The sequence below is a fragment of the Rattus rattus genome, chromosome 16 (assembly GCF_011064425.1).
Source record: "Rattus rattus isolate New Zealand chromosome 16, Rrattus_CSIRO_v1, whole genome shotgun sequence".
In the NCBI taxonomy this organism is placed as follows: Eukaryota; Metazoa; Chordata; class Mammalia; order Rodentia; family Muridae; genus Rattus; species Rattus rattus.
In genome coordinates, this window is record NC_046169.1 from 23130693 (window position 1) to 23151834 (window position 21142).

Here is a 21142-nt window from a genome sequence, read left to right on the forward strand (position 1 = left end):
ATTTGGGGTGGTTTTATTGCCCCTGATATGTAGAGAGTCTTGTTCTGGGAGGTGAGATAAGAGTAGAGCTGAGGAGGTTGACTCATTTTCTCCTGAGTTGGGGGGAGGGGACAGACACATTCAAATACAATAGGAAAAAGGCAGGGAAGCCATACAATTATTGGAGGTTAATTTCCCATCTCGGCAGGAGATGGAGTCTGGGAGTCGAAGTGCAGACAGGTAGGGCCTAGGCTCTTTAAGTGTTCCCTCTGTGCCTTGACAAACTCAGGGTAGATGCAATGGTTGCTACGGCAACCTCTTATAGCTCTCACAAGGAACTTGCACACATTCTGGGAGCCTCCTTTAACAGTTCCAGTTGACATCCGGGACAGCGAGGGGAACGGTTTGTTTGGAAGCAACGGGGTTCAGAATCAGCTTGTCTTTCTGTCCCAGGTAAATTGCTGTCCTGGTGTCTGTCACTCACGGAAGGTCTGGGGATGTGGACCTGAGCTGGCAGCAAGAATGAGCCAGTTACTGAGTCATCTCATGGCTGGCCAGCCTCTGTCACCATTTCCTAAGTCCAGTCACAGACAAGGCAGAAAAGGCCTCCTGCCTCTCCTTCAGAGGGTGTCTCAGCTGCTCGTGTATGGCTTTCCTTGAGCATGAGGAAGCAGAACTTTCTGGAACCATCAGCCAACCAACTCCTCCCCAATTACTGTCATGAGGATGTTGGTGACAGGGAACCTCGGGGTAGCACTTATGTAAACAGGCCTGACAATAGGGCTGCCTGAAAAAGAAGCCCAACACCATAAATATATCAAAGACTTGACACAAGCAAAGCATCCAGAGGGTAGGCCACCTTAGCAGACTTTTAGCCCTCCAAGTCTAAAGGTCACCACTAGCCCAGACTTCCTGCACTGATGCATTCAGTTCCTGTGTGCCTCAGATGAGGAGGGTGCTGGGAGATTAATTTATGGGCTGTCAGAGGGAATCTGATGACTTCTTTCCTGTCTTTCCTTCCATAATATTGGGAGGAGGTGCTCACGCCCTTGTAGATATTTGCAATCAGGCACATCCACGACAGCCAAAAGTGACTCCGCGGCCATCAGGCATCTTTACAGCCAGCTTTTCTGGGACCTCACAACAAGACGTCATCACTATCTTTCGCCCGTCGTTGCAGGGCCCCTTGCACATGCGCCACAGCGCCAGTAAAAGCCACGTTCTCCCTTCCCCCACTCTCTTCTTCTTTCTTCCAGAACCCATTCTGTGCCTCCTTCCTCTTTAATAAAAACCCTCCCACGTGAGAACTGTCACGCAGTGTCCCATCAGTAGGAAACGGGCTTTCATCACATCTCTGCTCATTGCTGATGAAATCTAAACCCTGCATCTTTTGGGATCAGCATTCTTCAGTATGGGGCAGAGCTTGGGGAAAAGCAACATTCGAAGAAGCCCTTATGTTCCACCTTGAGCGCCAATCACACTTGTGGCACGGTATCTGCTGCTTTCGGGTCCTTAAAGCCCTGCACTTTCTAGATCTGCTCACCAGATTCCGGGGGGGGGGGGCAGTTTGGAGGTCAAACGTCAGCTGATTATAGGGAAACACGTTGCCACCAGCCATGCGTGCCTTCTTATACACAGCTGGCAGAGAGAAGGCAATTGCCCCAGGAAGAAACTGAAGGGGTGGGATGTCGGGCAGTCTATTAATATTCTGTTTCTCTACTTGTTCTAGTTCAGGAGTCTGGTCCTAAGGGGACCGTGGTGACTCAGCCTACAGAAGGAACAAAAACGGGCAGGTTTGCAAAGGGCACCGGAAGAAAGGAAGGCAGGCTGCTGCCCGGATGTTTTAGACTCCAGACAGTTTTACGAAGTGACTCTGTGCCCCTCGGGCGTCTTGGGACCTCCGACCTGCTCCTTCCTCTGTATGCTATGGCTCAAACCTAGTTTGACTTGTGCTCTTGGTGAATATTCACACTCTACAGAGGGAAAATTGCTAGAGCTGTCCCCATACTACTGCATGGAGCACAGGTAGAGGTGAACTGGAGGAAGACCCTATGTGGAGACCTTGCGTGATCCAGGTCTAAGAAGGGAGTAAGGAGGGAGCAGAGCGGGGGAAGTAGGCTAGAGGAATATGCATCGCACCATAAACACCTACCCAGCAGAACATAGAAAGCAACGCGCACGGTGCCTCTGTGTGGCTGGAGGAAGGGGGGAGAGGGAGGGGAGGGGGAGGGGAGGAGGAGAGAGGAGGAGGAGGAGGGAGGAGGAGGAGGAGGAGGAGGAGGAGGAGAGAGAGAGGAGAGGAAGGGAAGGGAAGGGGAATTGGGGACCTTCCAGCTGAGATCCGAAGTTGGAACAGGACAATTTCGTTACAGAAATAAAGACTTAGGATGAGAAAAACGCAAAGGGAGTTAGCACGTCTATAGAGGACTGGCTAAATCCGACCAGTGGGGCTTAAATTCATAGTGAATCCAGGAAATCTTGAAGTCTTGGCCTGCCACTAAATTCAGACCCAGATATTCAGTTCTCTGCCCCAGTGGAAGTGTTCTGGGATCAGAACAGCGATCAAGTCTCTGCCCTATCAGCCACGCGCATTAGCATCTGTCTTTTTTTTTTTAATGAGTCATCAGCACAACCTGAATTTCAAGAGTTATTAAGCAAAACACAGCAATCTGATCCTTCCATCTTTTTGCTTCAAGTTCTAGGTGTCCTTTCCTTAGCTGGGGGAAAGGCTCACTAATGAAGTCCACGATGAGGGGAAGGTTAGATGTACACCAATCTAAAGTTACAGATGTTATCAAATATGGCAACTCAGAGCGGCTCTGTTACTTCAGATGCCTGGGGTCTAGGCCTCCTCACCGCCAGACTCATTCCTTCCCCTACCCTAGTTACTGCATCCTTTGCTCTAAAGAAGCACAGACAGGTGTGAGATAGAGAACAAGTTCATGTCCAAAGTAAGCATTTTGGGAAGAACAGCATCACACAGCAAAGTCCCCTGTCTGTCTACGTGTCTGGGTTATAGAGACACACAGGTTATGGAATATTTTTTCTTTTTCTTTTTTTTTTTTTCTCTAATGGCGGCACAGGCAAGAAAGCTGGGAGCCAGGCTCTCTGCAGATTCCAAGATGCTGGTGCGGGATGGACTTCAGAAACAGAAAGCCAAGAGCCGTGGAAACCAACCGAGAGTGCCCCAGCTCTACCGACAAGAGTCCTGTAGAAAAGGCGATTAAGAACAGCAGCAGGGACTGCATAGGAGTTGCGCCCTGCTTAATGGCTTTCCCCCTCCGTGCCTTGGTGGGAGGGGTCTCCACTGGGTGGAGGCAGGAAGCCAGGGTGTGATGGAAAGTCCCCTTTTCTGTAGCAACCCAGAAGTCAACTTCAGCAGGGAGTCTCAGTGCATCCCTGGGTTGAGAGAATTGGGTCATGAATGGAGGTGACTGTTACTCACGTCTGTCTTTCTTTCTCGCCCTCAGATGCCACCATGATATCTGGATGGCTACTGGAATTCCAAGACGAAAAGAAAGCAGTATTTTTTCCCCCTTGCTTCAGAGTTGTTACTGGCGGTTGAAGCAATAACTGAGAGCTCCTGGCTATTTATTGCATTGGGAAACAAAACCATGAAAGCATTGAAGACAGCCCTTTTGTGTCCCTGCCAAGGAGATGGAGTTGATCCGTGAGCCCGGTTGCACTGCAAACTCGAGTTCTTTACTGAACGGTACCAACGCTTGCATCCATCCAAAGGTCCAGATCTCCTGTGTGAAGGAACAGAGTCTGCCCGCGGGGCATGCACATGCGCAGTGAGCTGGCAACGCGGTGTGGCTGGTGGGAGACTGCTACTCCATGCCGCTCCGCAGGATCTGGTTGGCTGCGATCAGCATGACGCTTATGATAAAGGCCATGGCAAAGGCGCATATGAGGCTCTTGCGGACGCAGGTCTGCCGGTTCTGTTTCTGCGAATGGACTGGGGTTCAGGGTGGGGAGGAGAGAGAACAGAGAGATGACCTCATGAGACACGCTTACATCTTCTGCAACCAGCATAGACTGTGACTGGTCGAATCAACTCAGATGATAGACACTGTGGGATTCTTAGCTGAGCCGAAACTCCTGGTGAAATGTATGAAATGGCAAACCATCCCTATCATATCATCCCAGGGTCTGTAAGATACTCAAGAAAGGTTTAGGCTCCTAGATATAATGGAGTCACGGAGCCACAGTGCGTTTCAGAGACAAGAATATGTAACATTCCCGAATGAATTTCAGAAAAGACATCATCCAACCTCGGTCAGCCCTTTTCTGTAACCAATACTAATAAAACGAGGCTTAAAAGTGTCTCCACGTATTGTAGGTGTGTGTCTTGTTTGTACATGTGCGCATGCCTATGAAAGCCAGAGGGCGGCCTAACGTGTCATTCCTCAGGCACTACCCACCTTGTGTTTTGAGGCGGAGTCTCTTATCAGCCTGGTAGTCTAGGTTGGCTTTGCAGTGAGCCCCAGGGACTGTTTCTTCCTCCGCAGTACTGGGATTTACAAGCACGCATGATCACATCTATGTGGAAACCAGGCTCTCACACTTGCAAGGCCAACACTTTACAAACAAACTGAGCTGGGTCCCCAGTGTTCTTTTGAAGACTTAGCCACTTCTCAATAACCAGTAGGGGACCAAGCTCTCAAAAGTAGGAGCATCACAGACACCTTGTATCTAAACAGGGGAGGGGAGATGATACAAAAGGGATTGTTTGCTTTATTATGGAGTCCCTGAATCATGTCCCTGGGAGTTCATGGTTTACTAAGCTCTTCAGGGAACTGGGCAACTTTTAGTTCATCTGATAGGCCTGGGTAGGTGTTGAATTGACAGAGTCAAAAGGCACCGTCGCGTGTGTGTGTGTGTGTGTGTGTGTGTGTGTGTGTGTGTGTGTGTGTGTGTGTAGTATAGGCTTGGGGCGTTGGGAAACATGCTCTTAGAGGCTTAAGATAAGGATTGGTAAGGAAAGTGTTTTGCTGTGCAGGTATGAGGACATGAGTTTGATTCTCAGCACCCACATAAAAAAATAAAATAAACAAAAAAACAAAAACAACTCTAGTCATGATGAGAATACTTGTGTTTCCGTAGCTGGGCAGAGAGAGACAGGCAGACCGTAGGGCCCACTGGCTGGCCAGCCCAGCATACTCGGTGAGTTCTAGACTAGCCAGGTGGATGGCATCCTACATCCTGAAGAACAATATCTGAGGTTGACCTCTGTCCTCACAATAGACACACGTGTAGCACATGTATGACATGTATGACACATACATGGCACATGCATGGCACATGTGTACACACATACACAAAGAGGACTGGTAAAGTTAGATGCAGTGGTACATTCTGGGCAGTCAGGAGAATTGTCAGTTTGAGTTTTGAGGCTGCCCAGTGAGACTCTGTCTCAAAACAAAGTCTTCCAAAACAACAACAACAAAACAAACAAACAAACAAACAAAAAAACAAAACAACCAAACTTGAACAAGGCTGGCGAGATGGCTCATGGGTAAGGGAACTTGATACCAGGCCTGACATCCTGAGTTTGCTCCCTGGGACCCACATGCTATAAAAAGAGAGCTGACTCTTAAAAGCTGGCCTCTGATCAACATAGTATGACACACACCCACACCCCTCCCCACACCACCACAATGAATGAAATAAGTAAATAAATAACATTTAAAGAAGAGGTTTTCAACCTGTGGGTAGCAATTCCTTTGGGGGGTCGAACAACCCCTTCATAGGGGTCACCTGAGACCAGGGGAAAACACAGAGATTTATGATTCATAACAGTAGCAAAATTACAGTTATGAAGTAGCAACAAAATAGTTTTATTGGTGGGGGGGGTCACCACAACTCAAGGAACTCTGTTAAAGGGTCTCAGCATTAGGAAGGGTGCAAACCATTGGTTTAAAGGAAGCAAACAAGTTTTAAAAAAATCTGATAAAAGAAGAAACTAGTTAGGCTGCAGCCTGTCCTGCCATGTTGGGACTTACCCTCACCCCTAACCCCCCAAACCCTATAGAAATAACAAAGTCAGAAGTAGGAATCAGATTATGTTTTCAAAGGCAAGAGAACTATTCCTAGGAGAAAGGGCCCAAAAGCTTCTCAAGGGTCTGAAAATCACTCTCAAGCCAGACTTCACGGTGAGCCTGTGCCCCGCACCACTGTCCAGGCTCCCTCTCCGACTCACCGAGATCCTCTCTTGCCTGCACTGCCTAAGTCTCATCTTGTTATCTCTAATCCTCCTGAACCCACCAGGCTCTCGCTTCCCTTGGGTGACTTAAGAGTATTTTTGTGGTCGATTCTCCACTTTACTGATGAACTCTGGGTTTTAAGTTCTTAGCTGGAGGAGGAGAATTTGCTTGGGGTGGAGATGGGCTTCTTCTTGGAGTGGGCACATGGAAGGAAAAAAAAATGCCAACTCTCAGAGAGGACAAAGGAGAGTAAGAAGAAGAGGATGGGGATTGGAGATGTGGCTCAGTGGGTGGAGCACCTGCCTAGCATGCACAAGGCCTAGGGTTCCATCCACAGCACTGCGCTAAGTGTGGTGACGTACACTTGTAAACTCAGTTGTTTACAGGCGTACCCAGGAAGTAGAGACAGGAGGATCAGACCTTTGGGAATCACCCTTGGCTACACAGCAAGTTCCAGCCCAGCAAAGGACACACGAGACCCTATCTAAACAAACAAACGAATAAATAATGACCCAGAAAAACAAAAAGAATTCAAAATGTGTTTGTGGCTTGTTGGGAACCAGCTAATGTATCTGGGCCTTGTGCCTAATTAGAAACTGTCCCCTTACATCCCTTCCTGAGGGTGTGTGGAAAGCTTCAGCAACAGAAAACACTATGGCTGGGCCAAGGGGGAAAGTGTTTGTGAAAACCCTTCTTTTTGAAGGATACTAGGAAAGTAAGACAGGGTAACGGGCTTTTTTTTTTTATTTATTTTTTTTTTTATCTTTTTTTCAGAGCTGGGGACCGAACCCAGGGCCTTGTGCTTGCTAGGCAAGCGCTCTACCACTGAGCTAAATCCCCAACCCCGGTAACGGGCTTTTTATCCCCAGTGTTTTTTCTTTTCTTTTATTTTTTTTTCTTTTTTTCTTTTTTTCTTTTTTTCAGAGCTGGGGACCGAACCCAGGGCCTTGCGCTTGCTAGGCAAGCGCTCTACCACTGAGCTAAATCCCCAACCCCTTATCCCCAGTGTTAAAGTGTGGCTATGAACTGTCTTCTGCAGGCTGATGTGGGTAGACGTGAGGCTTCCTGCAGGTGGTCCTGTTTCGGGAAATTTCAGAACCTTTAAGGGGTGGGATTTAAAGAGAGATGAGCCACTGTGGGGGTGGAAATTGAGGGTTACACAGAGACACACTTCCTGTCGTGGTCCCTCTGTTTCCTGGTCCTGGCCTACGTCAGCAAGGTGCTCATGCATGCTGCATTGAGCTGACTCTACCCCTAGTCCTACCCCCTTTACTAAACCATGAGACCAAATAAATCTTCCCTCCCTTAAATTGCTTCTTGTCAGGGTTTGGTCACACAGATGAGAAAGGTGACTAATAATATTCCTGCAGTGTCGCTTCCACTTTGATCTCAGGATCGTTCAAAGCACGGGGAAGGGAGAGATAACAAGTGCCTGAGAGCCCAAACAGATGCGTCCACCTTTTTTTCCAGTACAGAAACAGCGTCCTCATCTATAAAGTTCATGATAGACAGCTGTGCTATTACATTCTTACGAAAAATAACCTCGTTCGAATAAATACGATGTTTTAACTAACTGTACAGTTAGTTATGAATACAGTTGGGCTGTATTCATAATCACCAGCTAGAACACTATGCTGTACGCTGAGCGGACCTTCTAGACCATTCTGAGGCCATACGAACCTTAAGGGCAGTGGAGCCCTTAAGTCCAACTCAGTACCTGGTGGAAGATCGCTTTACTGCGAATTCAGACATCACTAGAAACAGTAGAGCCAAAATAGAATGCCTCCGGTGGCTGAACTTAACACTCGATATCCTTGGCCCTTGACTTCCCTGTCTATAAAATGGGGATAATAACAGTCACCTTGGAAAGGAGATGAAAGGCAAAGAACTTCAACAATATTGTCTGTGCCCAGTGCATGCTGATCCCCTCTTTAAAAACCCAAGTTTGTTTATTTATTTCCCATATGTGGGCGTTTGTGTGTGCAAGTGTGTGAACAACACCCCTAGGTGTCTTTCCTCACGTGCCACCCACCCTCTTGTTGAGACAGGGACGGACTAGCCAGCATGCTTACATCTCTGTTTCTGCAGTACTGGGATTACAGGCACACTCCGCCATACCCCGCTCACTTCTCTTGCACTGTGGCGGTGGACATCCTTTATAGAAGGAGCCATCTCCTAAGTCCTACAACTGATGCCAATTTTTGTATTCAAGACAGGTTTCTCCATGTAACAGCCCCTGGCCATCCTGTACCTTTCTTTGTAGACCAGGTTGGCCTCTAATGCCTCTGCCTCCCAAGTGCTGGGTATAAAAGGCGTGAGCCCCCATGCCTGGCTTCTTGTTGACTTATTCAGTGAGCTGGGTGTTGTGCTTCTTTTATGTTTGTTTCATGTGCAGAGTTAGGTCTCACACAGGCTGGGTGTGGTTCTTTAGATAAACGAAGAGCCCCCCTGTATCAAGAGGCAAAGGCAATTGACAAGTCACAAAGGTGGGATTTGAACCCATGGTTTGCTCTGCTACCCAAGTTCAAAACCTCAGCATATGTTCTCCCTAACCTTCTGCTTGGTGGCAGCAAATACGTCAGACACTTGGTGCAGCTGGCTGAAGCCTGAGCCAGGACCGGATTCCTTTCCTTGTGACTCACTTAAGACAATTCATATCTGTGTTGTACAATGTAACATCAAATAAATACTATTTATTCTTAGTGTGTTTCCCTTTCATTTTCAGTCCCCGGCATTGAACCTAGAGCCTCGTGAATGCTAGAAAAGTATATTCCCCTGAGCTGCAGCCCCCACCCCTGTTTACTTTTTTCCCTTGTTATTATTGTTTTGGAGACAGTTTCTTACTATGTAGCCCAGGCTATGCATGTACATATGTATTCTTACTATGTAGCCCAGGCTATACATGTATATGTGTATTCTTACTATGTAGCCCAGGCTATACATATACATATGTGTTCTTACTATGTAGCCCAGGCTATACATATACATATGTGTTCTTACTATGTAGCCCAGGCTATACATATGTATTTTTACTATGTAGCCCAGGCTATACATATACATATGTGTTCTTACTATGTAGTTCAGCTTGCAGCAATTGAGGCAAAAAGCTGCCTTTGTCTCCCAGGGTATCTGGAATTTAGGCACAAGGCACCATGGGATGTTTATTTATATACTTAAAGATTTATTTTGTTTTATTTATATGTATGTCTGTGTGAGCATACGCCATGTGGTTGTGAGTCCCCAAGGCGGCCAGAAGAGGGCACCAGATCCCCTAGAGATCAAGTTACAGGATGTTGTGAGCCACTCAACATGGGTGCTGGGAACTGAACTCTGGTCCTCAGCAAGAGCAGCATGGCCCCAGCTGGCTCTGACCTCACTATGTCTCTCAGCCTGACTGTGAACTTCAATCCTCTCGCTCCAGCCTTCCAAGGAGCTGGGGTCTCAGGATCGGTGCCATTAAACCTGGTCAGCTACTCTTGCTTCATTCTGCTTCAAAGCCTATGAGAGGCAGGGACAGGAGGATCCCAGGGGCTTGGTGGACAGCTAAATTGCTGAGTTCCAGGCTAGTGAGAGACCCTTTCTATAAAAGAGTGGATGGTGTCTGAAAATGACCCCTTATGTTGAACTCTAAGCCTCAGTTTCCCTTTCTGTAAAAGGATCTAACAATAGGTGCTCTAAGCACCAAAAGAATTAATTCAGAAGCTGGGGGCATGGTTCTTTTCGTAAAGTGCTTTTCCCACAAGCATGAGGACCTGGATTGAATCCCCAAAACCTGTACAAAAAATCTAGGTATGGTGTTCATACCTGAACATCCCAGCTGGAGGCAGGACAGGAGGATCCCAGGGCTCGGTGGACCCAGTCTAGCTAAATTGCTGAGTTCAGGCTAGTGAGAGACCCTTTCTATAAAAGAGTGGATGGTGGGGTTGGGATTTGGCTCAGTGGTAGGCGCTTGCCTAAGTGCAAGGTCCTGGATTCGGTCCCCAGCTCTGGAAAAAAAAAAAAAAAAAAAAAAAGAGTGGATTGTGTCTGAAGATGACCTCTTATGTTGACCTCTGGCCCCGACACTTGTAAACACACACAGGCATAAAATTTAAAAATAGTGAGATAGTCTGGGCGATGGCGATACACGCCTTTAATCCCAGCACTCTGGAGGCAGAGGCAGGTTAATGGCTGTGAGTTCAAGGGCAGCCTGGTCTACAGAGCAAGTTCTAGGACACCCGGGGCTACACAGAGAAACCCTGTCTCAACACACACACACACACACACACACACACACACACACACACACACAAAATTAGATTTTAAAAATTAAGTAAAAAAAAAACCACTACAAAGATTAATGAGCTAACCCAACTGAAAGCTACGTCCCGGCCATAAATTGCCAGAGAAATACCAAGCTGCCTGTCTCCCCTGGGGTCACAGGAGACACCTGCTTGTTTATTCTCCTGGTTGGTCTGTCGCTGCAGCTTCCAGTGTAGAGCTAAGCACACCTCAGATGCTCCCAGATCTCTTCTTGGCTTCTTACCCCATCAATTCTTCCCGAACTGCTGCTAGGCTCACCTCTCCAGAGCCCTGCTTAGTATGCGACAGTTTTCCCTGTGCAGCCTGCTGTCCTGGGAGTCACAGACTCCAGCTGCCACCCACAGCTGCAAACACTCCTCTTGCCTAATCCCGTCTTGCTGACTTCCCCTCATCCCGTCCTTTCTTCCCCTCTCCTTTCCTTTCCTCTCCCTTCCCCTTTCTGCTCCTCTCCTCCCTTCTCTCAGTCCACTGCAAGGCTGGACCATTGAACCTGGGGGCCCCACACACTCTAAGTGATGGTTCTATTGCCCAGCTCCTCCCTCCTTTATTTTCAAGGACAGGGCTCTTAATGTCTACTTACTATTAATCTGGCTACACAGTGCAAGTGTCGAAATGAACTTAACACACTCCCAAAGTTGTGTAACCATCACTACTGCTCAGCACAAGATGACGTCCATCATCCGAAGAAGAAACCAGTACACGTAGGAACCATTACTCATCTGCCTCTGTCCCCAGCCCCAGGCAACCACTGACCTTTCTATTCCGATGGACTTGCCTGCTCTGCATGCTGCACGGATAGAACCGCAGGAAGTGGGACTCCTGTCTCCTTCCATTCACCTCATACACGGGAGCTCAGTTTGCATTGTGGGTTGCATCAACGTTTTATTATTTTAAATTTTGGGACAGGGTCTCATGTAGCCCAGGCTGGCCCCATACTCACTATGCAGCCAAGGATGACCCTGGACTCCTGATCCTCCTGAGGCTTGGCATTACAGGTACGTAGCACCATGACTGGCATCACCTCATTTCTTTCTATTGCTTAGTGATACGACATAATGTGGCTTATTTATGAGTTCATTACTTAAGGGTATCTGGATGGTGTTTTTTTAATATATTATGAACACTTGTATACATGGGTTTTTTGAGTGTGTGCTTGTGTGGATGTGTGTGTGCAGGTGCTTTCTGTTTGAGGGTATGTGCATAATGTGTTCACATACCCATGGAAACCCTGAGTTGACACTGATCTCTTGGGACACACTGAGCCATCTCCACACCCCTCTTGTGCATGTTTTTGGGTACCCATGCCTTCTGAGCTTCCTGTGCTACAAACTTAGGACCCTGATGGCTGTTTTACATATGAGACTCTCATCTAATCTTGGAGGAGTTTGGTTCTGTCAAGAAGCATCCTATATAGATCGCTCGTACGTCCATTTATTAGAGTTCAAGCATTCTTATAGCGACTGACGCAGCAGGTAAGGAAGTGGGCAGCAGGAGGCAGATGCAGAATCCCCAGCCCCCACACTTGTTGTCCAACTCTATAAACCACAAACCCTGTCTTCTGGCAGGACCTGGGTTTATAAGCTTTAGTGACAGACTGTCTTTGCACTTCTTATTTTAACACCAGTTCACACAGCTCCACTTGGCAAGTGATCGGGGATGGCTCTGGGACTCTTCTCTTGGAGACAGTCATCTGCATAGACTTTGATACAAGCCAGTGGAGTTTGTAATCCCTTTGCTTCCGTGTGGATGTCGGCAATGAGGCTGCTTGTTTATAGAGATGGTGGCTCAAGAGTGAGATGAGCTCATTTGTGGTCCTGGTGCAGATCTTCAACGCTAGTATTTCCAGTAGGAACTCTGAGTTTCAGGAGTGGGTACATGAATTACTACCAATTCCAGATCATGTGATTCTCAGAATAAGCCAGAGCTACCCAGTTTGGAAACTAAAATTGCCTTCAGATCCTTTAGGTCTGATACCTTGTGAATCTCCTGTAGTTTGAGTGCAAGATGTCCCTCACAGGCTCATATGTATGAACATGCGGTCTCCAGCAGGTGGTGCTATTTCCATTTGGGGGAGATTATAGAACCTTTAGGAGGTGGAGCCGTACTGGAGGAAGTGGGCACTGATAGGAGGGGATTCAAGGTTTTGTAGTCTAGCCCCACTTCCTGTCCACCCTCTGCTTCTTGGTCTATCAAGATGTGAGGTGTCTCTGACATGGGCTCCTACCAACATGAACCTCATCATGTTTTCAAACTGTGAGATAAAATAAGCCCTCCACTTCAAGCTGTTTCTTGTCAAGTGTTTGATCCCAGCCCTGAGAGAAGTAATATGGACTGTATGAAACTGGCTCTTGATGCAGCCTAAAGTGGAACAAACTTTTTGCTTTGCTTTTAATAATGTATTTTTATTTATGCACCTGTGTGTATGTTCATGTGTACAGGAGGCCAGGAGAGGATGTCAGATCCTAGAGTTAGAGTTAGAAGTGGTTGCGATGAAACTCAAGAAGGATGACCAAAATGCGGATGCTTTACTCCTTCTTTAAAAGGGGAACAAAAATATCCATAGAGGGGATAGGGAGGCAAAGCTTAGAGCAGAGACTGAAGGAACACCCACTCAGAGCCTGCCCCACACGTGGCCTATACATATATAGCCATCAAAACTACATAAGATGGATGAAGCACAGAAGTACATGCTGACAGGAAATGGATATAGATCTCTCCTGAGAGACACAGCTAGAACACACCAAATACAGAGGCGAATGCTAGGAGCAAACCACTGAACTGAGAACGGGACCCCCATTGGAGGAATTAGAGAAAGGATTGAAAAGAGCTTGAAGGGGCTTTGCGACCCCATATGAACAACAATGCCAAGCAACCAGAGCTTCAGGGACTAAACCACTACCCAAAGGCGATACATGGACTGACCCTGGGCTCCAACTGCATAGGTAGCAGTGAATAGACTAGTAAGGGCACCAGTGGAAGGGAAGCCCTTGGTCCTGCCAGAGTTGGGCCCCCCAGTGTAGGGGATTGTTGAGGGGGGGGGTAATGGGGGTGGATGGGGAGGGAACACCCACATAAAAAGGGGAGGGAGGTGTTAGGGGGCTGATGGACAGGAAACCAGGAAAGGGAATAATAACATTTGAAATGTAAATAAGAAATACCCAAGTTAATAAAAATGAAAAAAAAAAAAAGAAGTGATTGTGAGCTGGCTGAAACTCAAAAGCAGTGTGTGTCCTTGATTGATGAGCCATTTCTAGTTTATCTTTTGATTTTCTGTAAAGATTTTATTTATTTATTTATTTATTTAGTGTATGTGTGTGTGTGTGTGTGTGTGTGTGTGTGTATCTGTGTCCATGTTTGTGCCTGTGCAGGAATGCATACCTTTGTACACAGAGGCCCCAGGAGGGCACTGGATCTTTCAGAGCTGGAGTCACTGGTGTGTATTTGAAATCCAACTTGTTATTTTGGTGCTGGGAGTCCAAACTCTCTAGTCCTCACGATCCAGCAACAAGCACTCTTTACCACGAGCTATCACTCCAGCCCAGAAAGGGAATATAGAAATATAGCTTGATGGTATTAGGTATCATCACCAGGTAAGACTTGCGGTGGGGATGGAGGATGGAGCTGTAGGAGGTAGAATGAGGTTGGTTTTTATCTAATGATGCCTTCCTAAAGAGGGAGAGAGCGGCCCCCACTTGTACAACTGGAATCTCGTTCACTTTATACCATGGAACTTCACTAGCTCCTCTTGGTTTTTCGTACTGCAGACAGCTGTGCCTTGCTTCTAAAGGTCCTACCAGGGACTCCCAGTATAAAGGTCAAGCACAGTCCTGGCCTTCCCAGTGTCCTTCCCTTCCTTTTGATGACGACAAGCATCTTTTGTTTCTGGGACCTGTACTACTCCGTGTAGTTGAGATTCTCAACCCAAGACTTCACAAGCCAGAAGGACCAAGAATAATGTCCACAGCTCTTGGCATGTCAGGGGGTAGACCTAAGAGCTGAAGAGAGTTGAGAAGGGGACCTTTTGTGGATGACGATGAGTCTTGGGAGAGGGAGTCCTGTTACTGTCTGAGTCTGATCAAGAATGAAGCCAATAGAGGAAAGGGAGGATGAGACAGTAGCACTCAGGGAGAAAAGAGCCAGGAAAGGAAAAAGGAAGACGGAAGGGGAGAAGGGGAGGAGGGGGAAGAAATGGACAAATAATGAGAGGAAAGATAAAAAGAGGAGAAGAAAGTGAGGAGGGAGAAGAGGAGGAGAGAGAAGAGGAGGAGGAATTGTTTTACATACTGATCAAAACCAATTCTCTGCGCCTTTGGCATCTTCAAACTTCAATTGGTCCTCAGAAAACTCTTCTACTAGGGAAACCTTAGAGGGTCCCCAAAAAGTCCAGCTGCTCCTTAACTTTCAACCGATGGCCCAAGTCAGCTTTCAAAATTTGCCTTCTGGTTTTCCACAGGCTACCAGCCCTAGCTGCCCATTTACCTCCTTCTCAAGCCAAAGACACAGGTTTTTGTTTTTTTTTCAAGAAAGTCACAGGGCAGGCCAGCTAGAAGCAGATGGCATGAGTGACATCCTGTGTCCCCTTCATTTGGATGGACCCAGAGGAGCCATAATGAATTGCTGGGTGACAACGCAGATGACATCGTGCAGGTGATCACTTGGTGACCTGACAGGAACATCGTGACTTCAGAAGGGATGGCTGCCTTGGTGACCTTGGATTGGATCACAGAATTCTCTCTGACCTTCCACCGTGCCCCGACATGTTTGTATCTAAATATAACTACCACTATATTCTTGCATTGAATAGGACAGAAAATTAAAGCTCGGAGAGCCCAAAGATATATGGACCACACGGCATATTACGTTTCTTATCCGTGTGATCATGCTGGCTGGTATTAATTAGTAACTTGACTGGATCTAGAATGATCTAGCAGGCAAACCTCTTGTCACAACTACGAAGGGTTATTTTGATTAGGTTACTTAAGGTGGGAGGAACCCTAGAAGTGGGTGGTATCATTTCCTAGGCTTGGATCGCCTAAACAGGAGAACGCTAGGTGAACAGGAGCATTCATCGCTCCCTGCTTCCTACCTGCAGGTGCGAGGTGTCTGCCTGCCTCGCATTTCTGCTGCCCTGACTTCCTCAACATGGCGAACTGTACCCTCAAACAGTGAACCAAACAAATCCTTACTCCCTTAAGTTGTTTCAGTCAGAGTATTTTATCGCAAGAAAATCAACGAAGACAGTGAGCAAATACCTGGCAGAAATAATTTAGAGGAAAAAAAAAAGGTTCATGCTGGCTGGCAGCTTCAGAAATTAAAGCCCACAGTCTCTTGGTCCCAAACGCTTGGGCAAAACATTCTGGTGGGAAAAGTGACAGCAGAGAAGAGGTGCTCACGTCATAGCTGACATAGCATACTCCCGAGGGCCTAACCCCAGTGACATAGTCCCTTCCGGTTATGTCTCTTCAGGTATGATGCCCCCATACCATAAAGTTTTCAGGACTCCTCAAATAGCCCCGTCATCTATCTGGGACGAGTCCTTGTGACATTCATATATTCGAGCCATATTACACAAGCAGGAAAGAGCTGTATAGATCTCCACATACTGCAAAGATCTTCCCTGACCTTTGCTCCTCTTTCATTGGATGGAGATTTGGCACGGTCAGAGGCATTCAGCCATCTCTTTCCCAGAGACATTTCCGGTGAGACTTATTTTCCAGTATCCCAGCTTCGCTCCTGTTACTGTGTCAGATACCCTGACAGACAAAGCCACTGAGCGAGCAAAGGGGTCTGTTTGGATCACAGTTCCAAGTTACAGGCCAGTGTTACGGGGAAGCCACGGCAGGAACTTGATGCATCAGACCCATAGTCAAGAGCAGATGGAGAAAATGCATGGGCCCTTGCTTGTTCATTCTCAGTTAGCTTTCTCCTCTGTTCTGCAGCTCAAGACCCGTTACCTCAGAGAATGATGCTCTCCACAGTGGCTGGGTCTCCCCGTATCAATTGGCTTAATTAAGACAGCCCCTGTGGCTGTAAAATTATTTTAAAAAATGCTGTCTTTTATCCCACACTAGATCCGGCATCACAGTGTCCCAAGATATCTGGTAGATATTTTCATCTCAGTCAGCAAAGCCTCTCATCCACTTTGCTCTATCCCATATCACACTTCCAATGGCTACTCTCTGAGCCTAGCAGCAATCTCTCTACCTGCCTAGTTCCCAAGGCAGGTTTCCACCATGCCAGACACACACATCCCAATTTCGTGGCAGGCTAGCATGTCCAGCCACCACACACTCTCATGAACTTAAATCGCCACATGAAAGAACACACGACACAATAACCTCTGACCCCTTTGATAAGATATAATGGCCCACCTCGTCATACAAAGCCCTGTACACATCCATCCCTTAAGAACATTCATAACGACCTGTAAATATGCAGAGAGGAATCTTAACATAAGCCTCCATGTTCTCTCGGCTGCTTCTCCCCCTTGTTCCAGTTTCCTTCCGTCTCTAAAACTTTTCTTCCACCCATCCTTCCATCTCGTCCAATGACAGACCTCGTTCTATCTTGTACCTGCCTTCACCTGCATAATGACACCATCCTACAACCACCACCACCACCACCACCACCACCACACACACACACACACACACACACACACACACGGACGTACCCACAGGCCAACCTGACCTAGACAATCCCACATTAAGGATCTCCTGTCAAGTGATTGTAGGTATGAAAGCTGACACCTATAAAGTAATCAGTAGGGGTTGGAGAGATGATTCAGTGGTTAAGCACATGTACTGCTTTTGCAGAGGACGCCATTTTTGTTCCCAGCACCCACCTCAGGCAGCTGGCCCCTGTAACTCCAGGGAACCAGATGCCCTCTTCTGGTTTCCATGGGCACTACACACACACACACACACACACACACACACACACACACACACACACACACACAGAATACACATCATAAATGGAAATTAAAAATAAAACATTAAAAAGCTAACTATGGCACCAGGTGGCGAGTGTTTTTCGATTTCCTTTCTTACTTGTCTTCCACAGTAGGTATGATTCCACCATCAGTGAGATAGAAGAATGGAAAAGGATGCGCAGTGCTATTTCATGGGGGAGATTTGGAAGTTGCTCCTGCAAAGGCCCCGTAGTGACAAACGGAGAAACTAGGGGACTGAGGAGACAGCTTGATCAGAAAAGTGCATGCTCAGTAAGCGTGAAGAACTGAGTTAAGGTCTCCTGAGACCCACATAAAAGGCCACACACAGCAGCACACATTTGTAATCCTGAGGGGAGACACTGGAGGATCCCTGGGGCAGTCAGGGTGATGGGATGAGGGAACTCCAGTTTCGAGAAGAGACTCTGACTCACAAAAATAAGGTGGAAAGTCACATGATATCAATCTCTGGGTCCCCATACGCACATGTGCATGCACAAATCATCTCCATGTGAACACACGCACAAACACACACGCACGTGCACACACACAAACACACACACGTGCACACACATACACACACATGCACACACATACACACACGTGCACACACAAACACACACACAAACACACACACGTGCACACATACACATACACACACAAACACACACATGTACACACACATACACACACAACACACACAACACACACATATACACACAACACACACACATACACACACATACACACGCACGCACACACACACATACACACAAACACACACACACTGTGCACACACACATGCAACACACACACACACACACACACACACACACACACACACACACACACACACACACACACGGGGTGGTGGTAATAACCTAGGGATGGCAGTGGGGCCCCTGCCTTTAATCCCAGAACTGAAGAGGCAGAAGCAAGCAGATCTTTAGGCATTCAAGACCAGCCTGGTCTATGTAGAGTTTCAGGCCAGTCAGAACTACATAGTGAGACCCTTTGACTATAAATAAATAGTAAGCAAAAGTAAATAAATAAATGATAGATAGATGGATGGATAGATAGATAGATAGATAGATAGATAGATAGATAGTTTGACTGTTATGACACATGACTTATTCTTGTAATTCCAGCAATGGGGAGGTGGAGACAGGAGGATTCCTGTGACCCAGAGGCCATCCAGCATAGCTGAACTAGTGAGTTCCATGTGAATGTAAGAGACCCTCTCAAGAACTGAGGTGGATTCTGTTAGCATTTGTCTAAGCTCCACCCCACAGTTACCTAGCACACAGCCAGGTATATTCTGCCCCATAGTTACCTGGCAACAGCCAGGTGTGCCTGACTCACTAGAAAAGGAACTGCTTGCCCTCTCTTCTCTCTCTTGCCCTTGCTTTCCTGCTCCCACTCTCTCCCCATTCCCTTGCCCCCTCTCTCTCTTTCCACGTGCTCATGGCCGGCCTCTACTTCTCTACTCTCTCTTTTTCTCTGCCTCTACTGCCCTCTTGAGTCCCCTCCCCATGCCCTGAATAAACTCTGTTCTATTCTATACCATCCTGTGGCTGGCTGGTCCCTCAGGGGGAAGGGATACCTCAGCATGGGGCCACAGAGTTACCCCCTTCCCCCATACCTGACTGCACCTCCATAGAACATATCCCCTTTCTCTTCATCTTTTTATAAACACATCAGATTCTATTGTAACAACAGCCACGGTTGTCCCCTGGCCTTCATATTTACACACACACACACACACACACACACACACACACACCTACCTGCACACATATGAGCATATATATATATATATATATATATATATGCATATATATATATATTTTCTGTAGTATACATACACACACACACACATACAGACACACACACACACACACACACTTTTTTTACACTCACACATATATATATATATAATATATATATATATATGTATAAAAAAATTATTGAAAAAAAAAATATTTATTTATTTTAATATATATATATATTATATATATATATATATATACACACACACACACACACACCACACACACATAGCTATATATATATATACATATAATATACACACACACACACACACACACACACACACACATACACTGAGTCTGTAATACCAGCTGCTCAGGAAGGGAAGACAGGTGAACCTCAAGTTTAAGGCAACTCTGAACTAGAGTGAGCGTCACACACACCCTGTCTCAAAAAGTAAAGGGACAGGTCAGAGAGATGACTCTGTGGGCGAGGGTACTCACCACCAGGGCTGACCACCTGAGCTGCATCCTTGAGTCTCATGTGGTGGAAGGACAGAACTAACCCCCACAGGCTGTCCTCCAACTCTACATGTGCACCGTGGCCTATGTGTCACCCCACCCATCCCCTACCCATCCCAAAGCCACATAATGAAGGAAATAATGTTTAAAAAGAGAGGAAAAGAAGGGTGGGAATATAGCTCACTGATAAAGCACTTGCCCAGCATGCACAGGGCCTCAGGTTCACCCACCCACCTCGGCATTGCAAAAATACTACAGTTAATTAATTAATTAATTAGCCTCTATGAATTCTCTGCACTGAGTATGTAAAAATCTGCCGATAGTTAATTTGATAGTTTAGTTCATTACAACAAATATATTTTTCCTTCTGTGAATTAGAATAGCTGTTTTCGTGTGTGTGTGTGTGTGTGTGTGTGTGTGTGTGTGTGTGTGTGTGTGTGTGTTTGTATCTGTGATAAAAGTGCAGGTGCCTTCTGAGTATAGAGAAGGTCACCGAATTATGATCCATCTCATGTAAGTGTTGGGACCCAAAAGTGGATCCTCTGTAAAAACAATACGTGCTCTTAACCACTGAGCCACCTCTGCAGACCCCAAAGCAGCTGCTTTCCTAAGTTTGGAAGAAGGATAACCTTATTTACCTTCCTAGGAACTCTTGAGTGACTACTGGAAATAAGTTTGTATATACATATGCATACACACGCACACACACACACACACACACACACACACACACACACACATATTTCAAGAGCCTGTCCTGAGTCTCTCCTTTGAGGTCAGATGACTCTTGTTCTTTCTGTTAGCCCTTTCATTAGGTTGCTGAAAGAGCTCCATCCATGAGCCCTTTCCGGTCAATGCATTCGAGAAGCCCAGAGTTTATCCTTTTCTGGGGATTCTGTGGAGCAAACACAATTTTCCTGACATATGTAGATGAGGGAACGCAGAGGAGTTGCACAGCTTGCCCAAGGTCATTCAATTAGCCAATGAACTGGGTCCAAGTTGGCTGACAGACTCAGTGGGCTCCTTCCACCATCCCTGAGGCAGCCAGCCTCCACCGAGCAAAGGCAAATTGCCACAAAACCACATAGCCATTCTCCTAGACTCAGAATGACCTCAGGAAGGACAAGATCCTCACAAGATCTTCTGAAGCTTGAACTTTGAGCCCTGTATGGTGGTATGTGGGCCATAAGCCCAACACTCCAGAGGTCTAGGCAGGGGGATCTTGAGTTTGAATGGATAAGTGTAGCCTTGGCTACACATAGAAACCCTATCTCAAAAAACCCCACAAAACCCAAATAGCAGCAGCAAAAACAAAATCCAAATAACAAAAAGGAGGAGGAACAAGAGGAAGAGGAAGAAGATGAGGAGGAGAAATAAAAATAGGAGGAAGGAGGAGGGGGGGGGAGGGAAGG

At 46.7% G+C, this 21142-nt stretch overlaps 1 protein-coding gene across 2 annotated transcripts in view; it reads right to left on the reverse strand.

Annotated features, from left to right (window-relative positions):
- Positions 1–2582: 2582 nt before the first annotated feature.
- Positions 2583–21142, reverse strand: part of Caln1 (calneuron 1) — a 462493-nt gene continuing 443933 nt past the window's right edge. For both annotated transcript variants that reach the window (XM_032886858.1, XM_032886859.1), the window contains one exon: positions 2583–3937. In XM_032886858.1, coding sequence (XP_032742749.1) covers positions 3810–3937 — 128 coding nt within the window. In that variant the 3' untranslated portion in view covers positions 2583–3809. The remainder of the gene's footprint in view (positions 3938–21142) is intronic.